At 42.0% G+C, this 20193-nt stretch overlaps 1 protein-coding gene across 2 annotated transcripts; it reads left to right on the top strand.

The window, feature by feature from the left end:
* Positions 1 to 1648: 1648 nt before the first annotated feature.
* LOC116354038 (sterile alpha motif domain-containing protein 9-like) lies at positions 1649 to 19990 on the top strand. Of its 2 annotated transcripts, none has more exons than XM_031792973.1 (4): positions 1649 to 1710; positions 12818 to 15752; positions 16072 to 16107; positions 19754 to 19990. In XM_031792973.1, exons 2-3 carry the CDS (start codon positions 12890 to 12892, stop codon positions 16086 to 16088), a joined length of 2880 nt encoding a protein of 959 aa, XP_031648833.1. In that variant the 5' UTR covers positions 1649 to 1710; positions 12818 to 12889; the 3' UTR covers positions 16089 to 16107; positions 19754 to 19990. The 2 variants fall into 2 exon arrangements, with proteins under 2 accessions (XP_031648833.1, XP_031648834.1); XM_031792974.1 differs by having other exon boundaries at positions 19781 to 19892.
* The last annotated feature ends 203 nt before the right edge of the window (positions 19991 to 20193 follow it).

Raw genomic sequence — 20193 nt, 5'->3', positions numbered from 1 at the left:
AACGTGAAAGAAGGAACAAACCCAACTCTCACGAAGGGCCATTACGAATAAAAAGAAGGGTTGGTAGGGCCGCACGGCAAGGCCCTTGTTACACCGAAGTAACTAAAATCCTAAAGTACTCTGCCTAGCCAGAGGACGGGGTAGAGGCTTTTGCTGCAGGCATTGGGCAAAAGGCAGCACCGTGACACCATAACTACTCTATTTCAACTGATATTTAGTCATTCATTAAGGCATTTTTTTTATAGCGAGTCATACTGAGACCAATGTCTCTTTACAGATGAGCCCTGAATTACATCAAGTATAGAAAATACACACATCAAAATGTAAATACAAAATGTAAGCAGAAAGAAAAACAGGGTCATAAAAAACAAACACATTCATCAGTAATAATGTCCTCAATCAGCTTCCTGAATATCCCAGAGGCACCAAAACATCAGATGGAAGAACATTTAGAAGATTGTTCCACAAATATGGTTAAAGAAAACGAATAGCTGATTTACCTAGCTAACTCATGAGAGACCAAAGGAATTTCTAGAGTTAGACATCCCTGTGGTAACTCCTATGTCTAAAGTTTAGCAAAGAGGTTAGTAGCCTACAGTGGGACTTTTTGTAAAAAAGGCTTTATAAATGAAAACATAGCAATGTATCAACCTATATGACATCAACGGCCAACAAACTTTCTGGTAGAGAATACAATGATGAGTAATACAATTCTTGCCCACAATGTTAAAATGTGCTCTTAACATTCCTATTACATCATAATGAATTTGATTTATAAGTTTCCACTATTGCGGAAGTGATGTGAAGATTAAGAGAGGTGGGTTGGGAATGCGAACTTGGCACATACTGCAGTGTTCTTTCTGTCACACCATTTCCTGGAAAAGTAACATGTACATCTGCCACAAGATAATATGTAAAAAAAATATGTAGTCAAATTAGATAGCTAACCCACTGATCCTGCTTTGTTGTAAACCCCTCAGGTCTAAAATGTGTATGTATGTGTATTTTATCCAACAGAATCATTTGTTTGTTGATTTGAATATGTCACAGTGGGGGATAATCTTCCAAGTCCCCGGAAAAACATAAAAAATACAGTATTATAACAAATTGATCAGGGAACCATATTTTCTACCCTTGATATGGCTGTGGCTCCAGTAAGCTATACAGTCAGGAACTTTCATATTTTCGTTGGAAATACATGTATACCTTCATGCATCTCCTGTGATACTGCTGTACAGAAACAAAGCACCATTTACAACCATCCAACTCGGATTCATTTACAGTGAAATGTAACTTAAGTTAACAATGACGTCTTCATCACTGGCATCTAATCTGTCCAGGTCATACAGTTTACCTTGGAAACTTGGCACAGACTGATGCATAGAGACCAACTACACAGGGGGAAAACATCAACCTGAACCGGTTTGAATGTGGGTGGCTCAACTCAAATTTGACTATAAAAGGACACATCCTCCAAGGTCAGTCATTGCATTTCAAGAGCCAAGACAGGTAATAACTTAGCAAAGTACGATTAGAAACCATTTCATGTATACATTACAAAGGTCGTACCTTCAGATTATCCTTATTTCAGAAAAAAAGTCATTGATTCTCTGAAGTTTTACAGATAATGTAACTGTGATATCATGCGTTCCTTTGCAGATTCGGCTGTGATTCCCACAAAAAGATAGAACCGTCTTGAAACAGAAAAAGGTAAGGACAATGCCAGTATTTCCCATTTTGTATTGGTATACATTTGTATTGCTGAAGTTCAGTGCTATATCGCACTTGAAATGTAAAAGTCATTTGTAGTTGAGCTGACTCATGCAGCATTTAGCCTGAATGTAGTCTCCACGAACACGGGAACATTGCCTTTAAATTCAAATCATGCTGTAACGCAGAACTTTAGCATTACGGATTGAATTGAGCCATTACTCGACAACATGAAGAATTATAAAATGATTGGTGAACTTTACACTTGAGGGAATTGGCCAGGGCCAAATTTCTAACAGAATCAATGTATTTATTTATTTGACATGGACAATGCAATTAACCCCTACAAGTCTAAGGGGGGTTCTGCTAAGCTTAACATATGGAATTGTTTTAAGATGGTCATTCCATGGATAATTTTGCAATTTGATTTAGAATTTTAGGACCCCTGTAGGGAAGGGGAAAAAAACAATATGTAAACAACAATTATTTGATTAAACATTGAATTTGGCCTCAGTCCATAGAAACGCATTGAATAACATGTTCATAGATGACAAATTATACTAAACAAAAATTGAAACGCAATATGCAACCATTTCAACAATTTTACAGTTCGTATAACGAAATCAGTCAATTGAAAGGAATTCATTAGGCCCTAATCTATGGATTTCACATGACCGGGCAGGGGCGCAGCCATGGGTGGGCCTGGGAGGGCATAGGCCCAACCACTTGGGAACAAGGCCCACCCACTGGGGAGCAAGGCCCACCCACTGGGGAGCCAGGCCCATCCACTGGGGAGCAAGGCCCACCCACTGGGGAGCAAGGCCCAGACTTTCAGAATGAGTTTTCCCCCACAAAAGGGCTTTACAGACAGAAATACTCCTCAGTTTCATCAGTTGTCAGGCGGTCCTGCCGGTGAAGAAGCCGGATGTGGTCCTGGGCTGTCCTGGTTACACATGCTCTGTGGTTGTGAGGCCTGTTGGACGTATTGCTAATTTCTCTAAATTGATGGTGGAGTCAGTCTGTGTTAGATAAATAAACATTACTTCTCTGCTGGACTTTCCTGCAGTCAGCATGCCAATTGCACACTCCCTCAAAACTTCATACATCTGTGGCATTGTGTTGTGTGACAAAACAGCCAGCAGCATACCACCCTGCATACCACTGCTGGCTTGCTTCTGAAGCTAAGCAGGGCTGGTCCTGGTCAGTTCCTGGATGAGAGACCAGATGCTGCTGGAAGTGGTGTTGGAGGGCCAGTAGAAGGCACTCTTTCCTCTGGTCTAAACAAATATCCCAATGCCCCAGTACACTGCCCTGTGTAGGGTGCCGTCTTTTGGGTGTGATGTTAAACGGGTGTCCTGAGTCTCTGAGGTCCTTAAAGATCCCATGGCACTTATCGTAAGAATAGGGGTGTTAACCCCGGTGTCCTGGCTAAATTCCCAATCTGGCCCTCATACCATCACGGTCACCTAATAAGCCGCAGTTTACAAATGTCTCATTCATCCCCCTCCTCTCCCCTGTAACTATTCCCCAGGTCATTGCTGCAAATGAGAACGTGTTCTCAGTCAACTTACCTGGTAAAATAACGGATAAATAAATAACTGCACATTTAGAGTGGTCTTTTCGTGTCCCCAGCACAAGGTGCACCTGTGTAATGATCGTGCTGTTTCATCCGCTTCTTGATATGCCACACCTGTCAGGTGGATGTAATATCTTGGCAAAGAATAAATGCTCACTAACAAGGATGTAAACAAATTTGAGAGCAATGCACTTTTTCTGCATATGGAACATTTTCTGGGATTTTGTATTTCATCTCATGAAACATGGGACAAACACTTTACATGTTGTTTTTATATATTTGTTCAGTGTATTTAGGCCTAATTACCACTAAAATTCCATGAAAACGATAGAATGACAAACGTGATATACTGTATATGTGGGCTATAGCAGCCTAAAGGTAGGTAGCCTAAATCGTGGTTTCTTCCCTGTATTCTTTGTCTATGGCTCTGGTCTGAATGATTTACTGTAGGCGTGTGTGCAGAGGCCCCTCCATTGGGGGTGTGACCAGATAGTCAAAAAACAAACAGGAAATGTGTTTTGAAGTGTCTGAGTGATATAAGTTCTGAGTGAAAACTATAGAAAACATTTTGTGACCCATATTTAATAATTTTTTGGGCACTAAACTACTTTCATATATAGAGCGCATTTGGAAAGTATTCAGACCCCTTGACTTTTTCCACATTTTGTTAGGTTGCAGCCTTATTCTAAAATGGATTCAATTGTTTTTTCCCCTGCTCAATCTACACACATTACCCCATAATAGCAAAGCATAGATATTTTGGGGGGGACTGAGGAGTCCAATCTAGTTGTAGAAACATCTCAAGGATGATCAATGGAAACAGGATGCACCTGAGCTCATTTTCGTGTCTCATGGCAAAGGGTCTTAATACTTATGTAAATAAGGTATTTCAGTTTTATTTTTAATCAATTTGCAAATATTTCTTAAAACTGTTTTCACTTTGTCATTATGGGGTATTGTGTGTCGATTGATGAGGAAGTTTATTTAGTTAATCCATTTTAGAATAAGGCTGTAATGTAGCAAAATGTGTAAAACGTTAAGTGGTCTGAATACTTTCCGAAGGCAATGTACTTCCATTCATTTTCTTAACTGGTACCGGGCTACTTTCAGACAAGTCTTATGAGGCTTTAGGGCATCCTAGAGCAAAACAACTGACGTACGTGTTCATGAGAGTCTCACCTTTCGATGGTGGGGTCATATTATTATCAAACTATTCGGACACTACAGATGATTTCGAAGAACGATTTTCAGATGTCTCCTGGTCTGACAAACACTGCTGTAGCTCTGTCACCTTCCACTGCTGGAATTCATAAAAAATCCTACAATGTGGTTTTCTGGATTTATTTTTCTCATTTTGTCTGTCATAGTTGAAGTGTACCTATGATGAAAATTACAGGCCTCTCTCATCTTTTTAAGTGGGAGAACATGCACAATTGGTGGCTGACTAAATACTTTTTTGCCCCACTGTATATATCGTCTTTGTGTATATTTCATATAGACTTTTTATATTTTGAATTTCCATTTCCATCTACGGACTGAACATAGTCTCCTGCAACCCACCTCACCCAATGTGGTACGGATCTGCTCTTTTTTTTACACTTTAGAACCGGAACCCCCATCATGAGCTAGCCAGCTAACTAACTAGCTAGTAGCTAGTAGTCAGTTAGCCACTGCGAGCAGTCATCACGTTAACTCGGACATCAGCTAGCCTCAGCCCGGTCAATTCCTGACAGTTGCACAGCTCGATATCAACCCAGAGCATATTGGACTGCTTTTTCTCTACCACATCTCCGGATTCCTACCGCAAGCAATGAACCTTTACACTGGATTGTCGCAGCTGGCTAGCTGCTATCCAAGTGGCTACTCCTGGCTATCATCTCTGTCCAAAGCAAGCACTAGTTAGCCTGGAGCTAGCCTAGAGCTAGGCCCATATCTCCAGCTAATTATTGGACTACAAAACCTATTTTGCCAATTGGCCTGGACCCTTTTACTGCCGACACGGATCCCTGCCGACCAATCACGACTGGTCTACCGACGTAACCGTCCGAGTGGGTCTCAACAGGCTATTCTGATACGATGTCACCGAAGAACCACCTACTATCCGCGGCCCGCTAGCTTTTCTGAACGCTGTGTCCCCTGCTCGCCTAGCTTAGTAGTGACTACCAAACAGCACCCTGACTTACCTATTGCTACTCTTTTGACCCTATGATCACTCAGCTACACAGCTGATGCCCCCTGTTTCAATAACACAGCACCTCATTTTGTTTACCTGTCGGCCCCAGCCTCGAACTCAGGTCAAGTACGTACCTAACTAACCTGCTCTGCCCATTCATCGCCATTTACCCGTTGTTGTCTTAGCTCTCCTGATCCACACCTGTGTTTGCTTTATTCCTCTCTCTAATGTCAATATGACTTGTCTACTGCTGTCTTGACTAGTTCTTGCTGTTTTATTTCACTGTAGAGCCCTCAGTCCCACTCAAAATGCCTTAGATAGCTCTTTTGTCCCACCCCACACACATGCGGAGACCTCACCTGGCTTAACTGGTGCCTCCAGAGACGAAACCTCTCTCATCGTCACTCAATGCCTAGGTTTACCTCCACTGTACTCATATCCTACCATACAATTGTCTGTACATTATGCCCTGAATCTACTCTACCATGCCCAGAAATCTCATATTTTTATTCTCTGATCTTTTTATAGCCTTTAGCCGTACCCTTATCCTACTCCTACTCTGTTCCTCTGGTGATGTAGAGGTTAACCCAGGCCATGTAGCCCCCAGTTCCACTCCTATTCCCCAGGCGCTATCTTTTGTTGACTTCTGTAACTGTAAAAGCCTTGGTTTCATGCATGTTAACATCAGAAGCCTCCTCCCTAAGTTTGTTTTATTCACTGCTTTAGCACACTCCTCAAACCCTGATGTCCTAGCCATGTCTGAATCCTGGCTTAGGAAGGCCACCAAATATTCTGAGATTTCGATCCCCAACTACAACATTTTGCACCAAGATAGAACTGCCAAAGGGGGTGGAGTTGCAATCTACTGCAGAGAGAGCCTGTCATGTTATCCAGATCTGTGCCCAAACAGTTCAAGCTTCAACCTTTAAAAAGCCACCTTTCCAGAAATAAATCTCTTGCTGTTGCCACTTGTTATAGACCCCCCTCAGCCCCCAGCTGTGCCTGGACACCATATGTGGATTAATTACCCCCCATTTATCTTCAGAGTTTATACTGTTAGGTAACCTAAACTAGGATATGCTTAACACCCCAGCTGTCCTACAATCTAAGCTAGATGCCCTCAAAATCTCACACAAATTATCAAGGAACCTACCAGGTACAACCCTAAATCCATAAACACGTGCACCCTCACAGATATCATCCTGACCATCCTGCCCTCCAAATACACCTCTGCTGTTTTCAACCAAGATCTCAGCGATTACTGCATCATTGCATGTGTCCGTAATGGGTCCGCGGTCAAACAACCACCCCAACCACCACCCACTGTCAAATGCTCCCTAAAACACTTCAGCGAGCAGGCCTTTCTAATCGACCTGGCTGGGGTATCCTGGAAGGATATGGACCTCATCCCGTCAGTAGAGGATGCCTGGTTATTCTTTAAAAGTGTTTCCGTCACCATCTTAAATGAACATGCCCGTTAAACTTTTTTAGAACTAAGAACAGATACCTGTATAGCCCTTGGTTCACTCCAGACCTGACTGCCCTTGACCAGCACAAAAACATCCTGTGGCATACTGCATTAGCATCGAATAGCCCCCGCGAGATGCAACTCTTTAGGGAAGTTAGGAAACAATATACACAGGCAGTTAGGAAAGCAAAGGCTAGCTTTTTCAATAATAAATTTGCATCCTGTAGCACAAACTCCAAAACATTCTGGGACACGGTAAAGTCCATGGAGAATAAGAGCACCTCCTCCCAGCTGCCTCACTGCACTGAGGCTAGGAAACACTGTCACCACGATAAATCTACGATAATCGAGAATTTCCATAAGCATTTTTCCACGACTGGCCATGCTTTCCACCTTGCTACTCATACCCCAGTCAACAGCTCTGCACCCCCCACAGAAACTTGCCCAAGCCTCCCTCATTTCTCCTTCACCCCAATACAAATAGCTGATGTTCTGAAAGAGTTGCAAAATCTGGACCCCTACAAATCAGCTGGGCAAGACAATCTGGACCCTCTATTTCTAAAATTATCCGCTGCAATTGTTCCAAACCCTATTACTAGCCTGTTCACCCTCTCAGAGATCCCCAAAGATTGGAAAGCTCCTGCCGTCCTCCCTCTCTTCAAAGGGGGAGACTTTCTAGACCCAAACTGTTACAGACCTATATCTATCCTACCCTGCCTTTCTGAAGTCTTCGGAAGCCAAGATAACAAACAGATGACTGATCATTTCGAATCCCACCGTACCTTCTCCGCTATGAAATCTGGTTTCCGAGCGGGTCATGGGTCCACCTCGACCACGCTCAAGGTCCTAAACGATATTATAACCTCCATCGATAAAAGACAATACTGTGCAGCCGTCTTCATCGACCTGGCAAAGGCTTTTGACTCTGTCAATCACCGCATTCTTACCGGCAGACTCAACAGCCTTGGTTTCTCAAATAACTGCCTCGCCTGGTTCACCAACTACTTCTCAGATCGAGTTCAGTGTGTCAAATCGGAGGGCCTGTTTTCCAGATCTCTGGCTGACTCTTTTCTCTGTATACATCAATGATGTCGCTCTTGCTGCTGGTGATTCCCTGATCCACCTCTACGCAGACGACACCATTCTGTATACTTCGGGCCTTTCATTGGACACCGTGTTAACTAACCTCCAGACGTGCTTCAATGCCATACAGCGCTCCTTCCGTGGCCTCCAACTGCTGTTAAATGCATACTCTTCAACCGCACCCACCCGCCCGACTAGCATCACTACTCTGGACAGTTCTGACTTAGAATATGTGGACAACTACAAATACCTAGGTGTCTAGTTAGACTGTAAACTCTCCTTCCAGACTCACATTAAGCATCTCCAATCCAAATTTAAATCTAGAATCGGCTTCCTATTTCACAACAAAGCATCCTTCACTCACGCTGCCAGACATACCCTCGTAAAATTGACTATCCTACCGATCCTTGACTTCGGCAATATCATTTACAAAATAGCCTCCAATACCCTACTCAGCAAATTGGATGCAGTCTATCACAGTGCCACCCGTTATGTCACCAAAGCCCCATATAGTACCCACCACTGTGACCTGTGTGCTCTTGTTGGCTGGCCCTCGATTCATATTCGTTGCCAAACCCACTGGCTCCAGGTCACCTATAAGTCTTTGCTAGGTAAAGACCCGCCAAATCTCAGCTCACTAGTCAGCATAGCAGCAACCACCCATAGCACGCACTCCAGCAGGTATATTTCACTGGTCACCCCCAAAGCCAATTCCTCCTTTGGCTGCCTTTCCTTCTATTTCTCTGCTGCCAATGACTGGAACGAACTGCAAAAATCTCTGAAGCTGGAGACTCATATCTCCCTCACTAGCTTTAAGCACCAGCTGTCAGAGCAGCTCACAGATCACTGCACCTGTACATAGCCCATCTGTAAATAGCCCATCCAACTACCTCATCCCCATACTGTATTTATTTATTTTGCTCCTTTGCACCCCAGTATCTCTACTTGCACATTCATCTTCTGCACATCTATCACTCCAGTGTTTAATTGCTATTTTGTCATTACTTTGCCACTATTGCCTATTTATTGCCTTACCTCCCTTATCTTACCTCATTTGCACACACTGTATATAGACTTTTTCTACTGTATTATTGACTGTATGTTTGTTTGTTCCATGTGTAACTCTGTGTTGTTGTATGTGTCGAACTGCTTTGCTTTATCTTGGCCGGGTCACAGTTGTAAATGAGAACTTGTTCTCAACTAGCCTACCTGGTTAAATAAAGGTGAAATACAAATAAAATATTTTTTTTAATATAGGATTAATCACAATAATTGTTTGATAAAATAATAATGCTTCCAAAAATGTAATTTTTGTAAATACAATCCTTGTAAGAAGTTCCAATCTTCTTACAAGGAATTTTATTACTAATGTTATTTGGTAATTATGGAAATTAAGATTAGCAGGATTTTTATACTATTTATAATGCAAATCCAGGTGAGGGCTATGGAAATGCTTTTGGCAGCTGATCTGCTTCTGTTCTGTGGGTGGTACTGTGTGCTCTTTTCGAGGGATGGGTCCCAATCTCTCGGGGGCCCTGGGATCCGGGGGGACGGGGGTGGTCTGCCGGTCACTAGGATGACAACCCAACTTGGGATGGGAGGGGTTTTAACAGGTGGAATAGTGGAGACCAATTGAAGGTTTACTTAGTAGCAATGCAAATGTCATGGTACAGCTATATGGACACTCAAACACTATGGTACTTTTTAATTGTGAGTTTACAAACATATGTTATGATAAATAGATTTGAAACTTGTGTTTCATTATGGTAAATGGTGAAATAAGTATAGCCAGTTATAATTGTAATGGCTTAGCAGATAATAAGAAAAGACGGTCAGTATTTTCCTGGCAAAAAGAGAAGGAATATATGATCTATTGTTTACAGGAAACTCATTCAACCATTTTAGATGAAGTTGTGTGGAAAAAGGACTGGGGGGCTTAATATATTTCTCCCATGGGAAAATAAATTCCAAAAGGGTGATGATATTAACAGTAATTTTGATCTAAATGTGCAAATTGTTCAAACAGATCCTCAAGGTGGTTGGTGATTTTAAATATGATATTGGACCATAAACAGATATGGCTCAATAACCTATACGGTCCAAATAATGATGATCCACATTTCTATGAAAATATATATGATAATTTATTGACCCTACAAGCAATACAAAACTGTATTATTGTCGCACCCTGATCTGTTTCACCTGTCTTTGTGATCTGTTTCATCCCCCTCCAGGTGTCACCCATCTTCCCCATTATTCCCAGTGCATTTACACCTGTGTTCTCTGTTTGTCTGTTGCTAGTTCATCTTGTCAGGTCTTACCAGCGTGTTTTCCTGTCTCCTTGCTTTCTCAAGTTCTGTTTCCTAGTTTCTCCGGTTCTGACCATTCTGCCTGCCCTGACCTCGAGCCTGCCTGCCGTACTGTACCTGCCAGACTCTGACCCGTTTATGAACCTCTGCCTGTCCTGTTTTTTAAATTAATGAGTAAAGAATAATACATTATTTTTGGAATGGCAAGCCAGATAAATTTTAAAGGGCCTATTTATATAATGAATATGAATTCGGAGGGCAGAAATTATTAAAGCATTAGACCTCTCACTTAATTAAGGCATCAGTCATACAAAAGTTATACTTAAATCCGAACTGGTTCTCTAGCAAATTAGTTACAATGTATCAAGATGCAAGGCGAGACCCAAATGCAGACACAGGAGGCAGATGGTTGGAGTCTTGCAATGTTTAATAATCCAAAGGGGTAGGCAAGAGAATGGTCGTGGACAGGCTAAAGGTCAAAACCAGATCAGAGTCCAGGAGGTACAGAGTGGCAGACAGGCTTGTGGTCAAGGCAGGCAGAATGGTCAGGCAGACAGGTACATCCACACGATGTCGCCAGTACTGGCAATTGGGTTGAAGTTTATCCTTGGTGAAATGAGAAATAGGCACTTCCTGTCGTCGAGTACACCGGAGGAAGTTATGAAAGGGAGAATATGGACCATGATTTCAAGACTTGCTGCTATTGAATACAGATTGCTTTTCACAAGAAGCATTGCCTGATGTGAACCATACCTCAAACAAAAAAGCTAAGATTAAGAATTGTTGACTTGCATAAAGCTGGAATAGGTTACAAAAGTATCTCTAAAAGCCTTGATGTTCATCAGTCCACTGTAAAACAATTGTCTATAAATGGAGAGAGTCCCGCACTGTTGCTACTCTCCCTAGGACTGGCCGTCTTGCAAAGATGACTGCAAGTGCACAGCTCAGAATGCTCAATGAGGTAAAGAAGAATCCTAGAGTATCAGCTAAAGACTTACAGAAATCTCTGGAACATGCTAACATCTCTGTTGACGAGTCTACGATACGTAAAACACTAAGCAAGAATGGTGTTCATGGGAGGACACCACAGAAGAAGCCACTGCTGTCCAAAAAAAACAATGCTGCACGTCTGATGTTCGCAAAAGAGCACCTAGATGTTCCAAAATATTCTGTGGACAGATTAAACTAAAGTTGAGTTGTTTGGAAGGAAGGAACACATAACACTATGTGTGGAGAGAAAAAGGCACAGCACACCAACATCAAAACCTCATCCCAACTGTAAAGTATGGTGGAGGGAGCATCATGATTTGGGTCTGCTTTGCTGCAACAGGGCCTGAACAGTTTGCTATCATCGACGGAAAAATTAATTCCCAAGTTTATCAAGACTTTTGGCAGGAGAATGTAAGGCTACCTGTCTGCCAGTTGAAGGTCAACAGAAGTTGGGTGTTGCAACAGGACAACGACCCAAAACAAAAATACACCTTCTGGAGTGGCCCAGTCAACCTGACCTCAACAGGTTAAGATGGAGTGACATGACCTCAAGAAAGAGGTTCACACCAGACATCACAAGAATATTGCTGAACTGAAACAGTTTTGTAAAGTGTAATGGTCCAAATTTACTCCTGATCGTTGTGCAGGTCTGATCCACAACAACAGAAAATGTTTGGTTGAGGTTATTGCTTCCAAAGGAAGGTCAAACAGCTATTAAATCCAAGGGTTCGCATACTTTTTTCCACCCTGCACTGTGAATGTTTACATGTTGTGTTCTATAAAGACATGAAAACTTAAAATTGTTTGTGTGCTATTAGTTTAAGCAGACTGTGTGTGTCTATTGTTGTGACTTAGATGAAGGTCAGATCAAATTGTATGACCAATTTATGCAGAAATCCTGGTAATTCCAAATAGTTCACATACTTTTTCTTGCCACTGTATGACACGGAGCTCAAGGAGTGGAACTTTCGCACAAAACATGTCTGGATTTCCAGACAGTCGCATGATTGTCAACCCAGCCATCGTTAGATGTCGGTTTAAGTTCACAACACTTCCCCGTTCCTTGGGAGAGTGTGTCCCCATGATTCCCTATACCACGTCCCTCATGTGTACACGCCCCTCCGATGGCCTCAGGTGCCATCCAACTTCTGACACCAAATCACCGAATTCGGGGGTAGCCCTGCCTGGGACATGACCCCGGGTCCCACGACTTTCAACCCAACACCTTAGCCATTACATGAAGAGACCCAAACCTCTTCACAAGGTCGCTAGGTGTTGGGTTGCTACAATAGATGCCTATTTATTAGAGGGTAGCAACAAGAAGCAAAACACAGTCTGTATTTGTCAGCTCCATGCAGTGTCAGTAGATAAATCAAACCAATGTCCAACATATCAGCTATATAAATGAAACTCCAAAAAAGTCAAAGATGTACTGTAATCAGCCTTTTGTTTATAACCAATAATGACCTTCAACATTCTTACTGAAACATTATTGTCTCCTTTCTCAGAGTCCATACCACCACATGAAGTACAACTAATATTCAGAACACTGGTTAAGCTTGGGACCGGAGACAACAAAGATGGCACACAACAAGGGGTCGTCCCTGTCCAATGCCCGTGGTCGTGAAATTTATGTTGGAAGTCAAATCAGGGATTCCCTTTCACTTCTGGATGTTTTGTACGCAAATGAATTTGAAGAAGAGGACATAGACTCTGCAGTAGCTAAGAAGACCGAGGTAGATTTTTACAGAGGAGCCCCACCTCAATGGCTTAACTTCTGCTGGGCTGAAAAGGCAACGTCAGTTGATAAAATAACCCCCTTTATCAAAAGAGACGGGTACACGGAGCTGATAGAAAATATTAAGAAACGGCGTAAGGGCGACCTGACACCTACCATGAATCTGCTGCATCAGCCAGGCAGCGGAGGAACCACTCTGGCCAAGCAGGTGCTCTGGGATATGCGTAAAAAGCTCAGATGTGCTGTTCTAACAGGCCCTACCTCAGACTTCACCGCTATCGCCAAGCAGGTGATTCACCTTTTCACTGCAGGCGGTCAAGGCCAGCAGAACACTGTGCTCTTACTGCTGGATGATGTGTGTATTCTGGAGAATCTGCAGGATGCCATCATCAAAGAGATTACAGACCGAAACATTACAACCCACATGCCTGTGGTCATCATTTTAAACTGTGTGCGTAAGGAAGTTATCAAACAAGAGGACCATAACAAATCAAGACATGTTATTCTCAGGGCGGAACTTTCTGAAGCAGAGAAAAAACAGTTTGAGGAGAAACAGATTGAGATCAGTCGAAGCTACAGCAATGAACACAAACAGTTTCATGGCTTTAACATAATGCAAGAAAATTTTAGTGGAGATTATGTTAAAGCAACGTGTGTCTTTTTAGATGTCAGGAAAAAAAGAAGACCTAAAAAATCCCAGCTTCTTGCATTCTTATCACTGGTGAATGCCTACGTCCCTGGATCCCACTTTCTGCAGTCTCAATGTCAGGCATTCCTGGGGCCTCCAGATCCCATTTATGGAGGCCCTTCCTTTGAGCAGCGAATGGAGCCTTTCAGTCATCTGATAGTGACATTCCCTTCACAACAGGGACAAGACAAACATGTCCGCATGGCTCACCCACTGATTGCACAGCAGTGTGTTGAGTTACTGGCTACAGCAGGTGTGACCAGGAGTCATACAGCAAGGAACTTTCTGATAGACTTTTGTGGAGAACAGGTGCAGCAACATTTGATGTCCGTCATCAAAGATATGCTAACTAAGAGGGAAATCACTGTGGATGTTAAGCAGAATGCAGAATGGAAACGAGACATGTTAACGAAAGGGAAAATGAGAAAAGAAAGGAAAGGCAAGTTTTCCAGGTTGATTCAAGATATTGAAAATACTGAAGGCAAAGAATCCAAAAGCATGTGTGTATCTGTTTTACAACTAGCTTCAAAGAAATTCAAGCAAAACCCATTCTTTCCTCAAGCTCTTGCTCGTTTCTTTTACATTGTGAAGAGAGACTATTCTAAAGCGGAGAAGTGGGCAAAAATAGCAAAAGACAGAGATCCCAACAATTCATTTGTTGCTGACACACTGGGGCAAGTATACAAGAACCATTTGATGAGCAGGATGAAAGTAGAGCAGAGTTCCTTCAGGTTTCCCAAACAGCTGGGTTCCATCTCTGCACAAGAAATTTTGCAACTATCAACAATGGCCTTTGAGGCTTTCAAAGATGAGGAAAGGGCTGCTGAAAATGAGCAGGGAGCAGACATGCAATACGATGGTATTAACAAAGTCTCACACATCTATAACAACAGGGGACTATTTGGTTATCTACAGGTTGCCAACATTGTTTTTGACTCGCTTGTCTCTCTTGATAAAAACTGGCAAAAGATCCTTACCATGGAAATATCCGCTGACCCTTTCTTCATATCAATCGGACAGAAAAAGCTCTTCAAGTACAAGCCACTCATCATCAGCCTCAGGGATGAGGTGGAGAGGAAATGTGAGTTTTTTTATGGTTACCTGACTTACTCCAAGCCCAACATTAAAGAAAATGAACCGCATTACTTTCAGACTAATGTCAAGAATTGCTACCGCAAATACGTGGGGACATGCACACCTATGCAGTTAGAGTCTGCAATAGATGTACCTCTCCAGAAGCTCAAAGAAGAAATGGCCATTACTTTCCCTGGACTGCTTTGCTGTCTTAATAAGGGCTATGATGAATCTAACTTACGCCGAATAACAACATTGTGGGGGGAAATAAAAAATAAAAAAAACAAGAAAGATGGTGACAACAAAGCGTCCCAAAACTTCATCCTTGCCAACATCATCTTAAGCAAAGTGGAAGCAGCATCTCCAGTGCTTACCCCGTTGTCAAGCCTAAGAAGCAGTCTGGAGAGACATCTAGTGGCTAATCTCAGTAACCAAACCCCAGAGTTTTACTTCTTAGTCCTTCTGCTGTTTTGGCCTGAGGAGCATAAGAAAATAGATTTCAATATTGACCTCAACAAATGTGTTCTGGAGATGCAAGAGTCCTACAAAAACACATACAAAAAGCATCTTCGCTCAAGGTACCTTCTCCCCCTTATTTTCCTGGGTAAGGGTGAGGGTTTGAGCAGACTGGTTCATAGAGCAAAAATAGACAACCTATTGATAGAGGAGAATCCAATGGCAAGACCAGAGGCAAGGCCAGACACTATAGATCAAAAGTGGAGCAGTGGTGAGGTGTGGAGAAAGCCCAGTGTCCAGGACCTTCTTCTTCCAGTCAAGGGAGTGGTTAGACAGCACCGGGTGTTTGCGTGTGTTGATGGCAAGGAGATTAAAGTTTGTGCCGGCCAACAAAGCAAAGTTTGGAAGTCCGGAGACGTCTGCTTCTACCTTGGCTTCACCATTAGAGGTCCTGTGGCCTACGACATCAACTACCCATCCTATTCAGGTAGGATTAAAGAGGAGGAGCCTCGTAAAATGTTGGAAGTACCGGACATTGAATTGATCAAAGACCGGTATTTTTCAAATTTGTATCTCTATATTCTCTCACTCATGTCCAGGTTCTTGATATTTTAATGTTCTAATACACAATATAATGATATGGGACGTCCAAACCTCCCAATCTACACAGGGGCGAGAGTGACGCTGGTATTTGTGATATCATTGATTTTAAAATGCTTTGTCTACCAGGAAAATAAGACCACTGTATTATCACTGAGGTTAGTGCTTGGTTTGGCTGATTTTCTGATTGATGTGTCTGTCCCCAGGGCCAGTGAGAAGTTGAACAACATGCCAATGTGATGGTGAGTTAATGTTTGTTACAGTATTCATAGAGCGTACAATAGTAATAGATAAGTGTTTGACAAATGCAACTTTACCACTACCTATGTTGACTGAGCTCTGTATTCATGAATATTAAATAGTTTTCATGAAAATGACAAATATGGTGGGAAAATCCTACATTTTGCTCCAGTTTCATGGCTGGCAGCTGCATTCTTAGAATTCGTCATTTGAGTGCATAATTTGTCAAAATGGGAGGTGATGGAACAAAAAGTGAGTGCGAAAGGGGTGTTACCTGGTACCTGGTACCAGAACACATGAAAAAATTACTTTTATAATCAAGCATTGCATGCATTATCATCGCTCATTCACTACTCTGGACGGTTCTGACTTAGAATATGTGGACAAGTACAAATACCTAGGTATCTGGCTAGACTGTTAACTCTCCTTCCAGACTCATATTAAACATCTCCAATACAAAATTTAATCCAGAATCGGCTTCCTATTTCGCAACGAAGTCTCCTTCACTCACGCTGCCAAACATACCCTCGTAAAACTGACTATCCTACCGATCTTCGACTTCGGCGATGTAATTTACAAAATAGCCTCCAACACTCTACTCAGCAAACTGGATGCAGTCTATCAAAGTGCCATCTGTTTTGTCACCAAAGCCCCATATACCACCCACCACTGCGACTTGTATGCTCTTGTTGGCTGGCCCTCACTACATATTCTTCGCCAGACCCAATGGCTCCAGGTCATCCATAAGTCTTTGCTAGGTAAAGCTCCGCCTTATCTCAGCTCACTGGTCACCATAACAACACCCACCCGTAGCACGCGCTCCAGCAGGTACAGTGGGGCAAAAAAGTATTTAGTCAGCCACCAATTGTGCAAGTTCTCCCACTTAAAAAGATGAGAGAGGCCTGTAATTTTCATCATAGGTACACTTCAACTATGACAGACAAAATTAGAGAAAGAAAGTTTGTGGACAGGTGTCTTTTATACTGATAACAAGTTCAAACAGGTGCCATTAATACAGGTAACGAGTGGAGGACAGAGGAGCCTCTTAAGGAAGAAGTTACAGGTCTGTGAGAGCCAGAAATCTTGCTTGTTTGTAGGTGACCAAATACTTATTTTCCACCATAATTTGCAATTTTCTGGATGTGATTTTCTGGATTTTTTTTATTCTCATTGCTGCCAATGACTGGAACGAATTGCAAAAATCGCTGAAGTTTGAGACTTATATCTCCCTCACTAACTTTAAGCATCAGCTATCTGAGCAGCTTACACCGATCGCTGCAGCTGTTGCCTTGCGGAGGGAATAACTACACTGCGTATAAATCAACGTTATTATCTGAGGCTTCCCGGAACATTTCCCAGTACCGTGCTCAATACAATCTTGAAGCGTGGAATCCGATTGGTCAGACCAGCATTGAATGATTATAGTCACAAGTATATCCTCTTTGAGTTTCTGCTTATAGGACGGTAGGAGCAAGATGGAGTCGTGGTCGGGTTTGCTGAATTTGCTGAAGGGAGGGCGGTGGTTGGGCCTTGTATGCATCCCAGAAGTTAGAGTAGCAGTGATCCAGTGTATTGCCCGAGCGGGTGCTGCAGTCAATATGCTGATAGAATTTAGGTAGCCTTGTTCTCAAGATAGCTTTGTTAAAATCCCCAGCTACAATAAATGCAGCTGTTTGCTCAATTGGCCTACTTGGAAGTTGATAACATATTTGGTAGCCTGCAGACAAATTAGTCTTCTCTTTTCAGTAGAATAATTGGCTTTCCAACCAGTGTTTTCCTGTGACTTTTTATATTTGAAAGGCCTTTTTTTGCTACATGCTGTTCACTGGCAGATTTACAGCGCTTCCCGACTGTAGGCCTTGTGATTGGGCTTCACACAATCCACAGCTAGGCTCTTTATTTTAAATAAGCTATTGCTCCTCTGTGGCTGAATTATAGGCCTACTCCTGGTGTAGTATTCTGAATTATTACATTTATTTCTGAACAGACAGCAGTAATTATATAACTTTGGCAAATGTATTTCAATTTATCAGGGGTGCTGCGACACCTCCAGCACCCTTCCGCGGCTATGACTCCATAAGGAAAAACATATATTATAAAGAGCAAAGTTCCAGATTCTCTACTACACCGATATGTTGCATTCAATTATAAACCTATATCGGCACACTCGATTAAGTAGCCTAACATGTAGGCTAATCTTAAATTAAAGTTGGCAAATCACCATAAATTATAGGCCTAGTCAACGGCTGCGGGATGAATGGACAATGAAGAAGGAGTTTTACGCACGTGTCTGTGGGAGCAGCCAGGAATGACAACTCAAGGACCACTACTGCATCCGCAAACCAGCTAACCTGAGACTCTGTTTGATTCAAGGCTGGATTCTCCCTTTCTTGAAATAATCATTGATCTAAATATATGGCTATTAGATAAATGATGACATGCTAAAAATAAATAATCACTGATCTGACATGACTTGGTTGTAGCCTATAGCGCATTCTATTATTTCACTATCCATCTTTTGGTGAAGCTTTCAAGGATGGGAGGAATGAAGGATGCATAGGTTATCCCAAAACAGGTGCATCATCTCCATTATAGGGTATTTGTCTCAGCTATACCGTTAACTTAGACTGCCACTTGTTCACATTGTAGAGTATTGTGGCTATGCAAGCTCCTTCACTTGGTTTTTGGGGGCAGCCCTTGATTCCGACAGGAATGCGCAATCGTTCTCTACGCAATCCTTGACCTACATTCACAAGATGATAATTATAGGCCTCTTCGCAGTCTTACAACGCTGACAATGTGTGTCTGTGAAGCCTGTTTGAACGAGTGTATTAGACCCCCCCCACCAAACACACACACACCAGCATACACACCCAACTGTCTATGTATGTAGACACACAAACTGGGATGAAATACCTCATCCAATTCCGTGTGGCTCCTTCTTCTGAAAATAATCTATGGCACGACCTCTTGCAGGTCCTAAAATGTCTACTTTTAATAATATGGTAAGTATGTTCTAAAAGTGAAAGGATTTCCTTGTTACTAAAGTCAATTCTAAAGTATAGCTTCACCAGGTCATCAAACTGCAGGCATTTCAACGGTGGTGTGCACAGCAACAGGGAGCCAGGGAGACATGCACTTAACCTAATCCCCTACTTTAGCCTTGAATTATAACTGAATTTATACTCAAAATGTTGACTTTATTCTCAAAATTACATTTAGTCTATTCTCGAAACATTGCCACTTTATTCTCGAACTACTGCCGCCTTATTCTTGAAATATTGATACCTTTTTCTCGAAATACTGCCACTTTATTCATGGAATTTAATTTAGATTATTCTCTAAATATTTCCACTTTATTCTCTACATTTTGACACTTTGTTCTCAAAATATTTCCTCTTTATAGTCTAAATATTGCCACTTTATTCACAAAATGTAATTTTGATTATTCTCGATTTAAAAAAAATCATATATCATTTAAAAAATATATAATAATCCAAGTACCACCACCTATTGCCGTTCAGTTATTTTTTATCTTCACTTGACCCTAGTAATCTCCAGTAGCATCCAAGCTTCAGCCCCATTTATCATGTTTTTAATGTCGTTTTAGTGTATTACATTTGTGGATGTCATTGTGTTTAAATGCAGATGTTCTGCGACCAATCTTTACCTCAGACCTCAGGCCAGCACTTTGAGGACTTCACCGGACAGAACTGATCTAGAGAGTGAACCAGGTGAAGCCCATCTTGGATAAACTCATCACTGACAAGAGCTAAAGTTCAGTACTGGCTGAACGCACCACACAGGACCAGATGGGGGAGCTCTCCACAGGACTGAGGGCAAGTGGCATCAGAGCAAAATATATTTTGAAGAAAGAAAAAAAAAGTTCTTGACATTTTCCGGATTGACTGTCGTTTATCTTCGCTTATTTGAGCTGTTCTTGCCATATGTAATATGAACTTGGTCTTTTACCAAATAGGGCTATCTTCTGTATACCATCCCTATGTTGTCAAAACACAACTGACTGGCTCAAATGCATTACTTTTAACAAGGGACACCTGTTAATGCAGTATGTTTACATCTGATGC

Source organism: Oncorhynchus kisutch, linkage group LG16, assembly GCF_002021735.2.
Source record: "Oncorhynchus kisutch isolate 150728-3 linkage group LG16, Okis_V2, whole genome shotgun sequence".
Taxonomy (NCBI): domain Eukaryota; kingdom Metazoa; phylum Chordata; class Actinopteri; order Salmoniformes; family Salmonidae; genus Oncorhynchus; species Oncorhynchus kisutch.
The sequence above is the reverse complement of the archived record's forward strand: the minus strand, read 5'-3'. Positions and strand labels throughout refer to the sequence as shown.

What these genes read in the sequence shown, in the direction of transcription:
- LOC116354038 (XM_031792973.1), top strand. Translation starts at nt 12,890, where the DNA reads ATGGCACACAACAAGGGGTCGTCCCTGTCCAATGCCCGTGGTCGTGAA.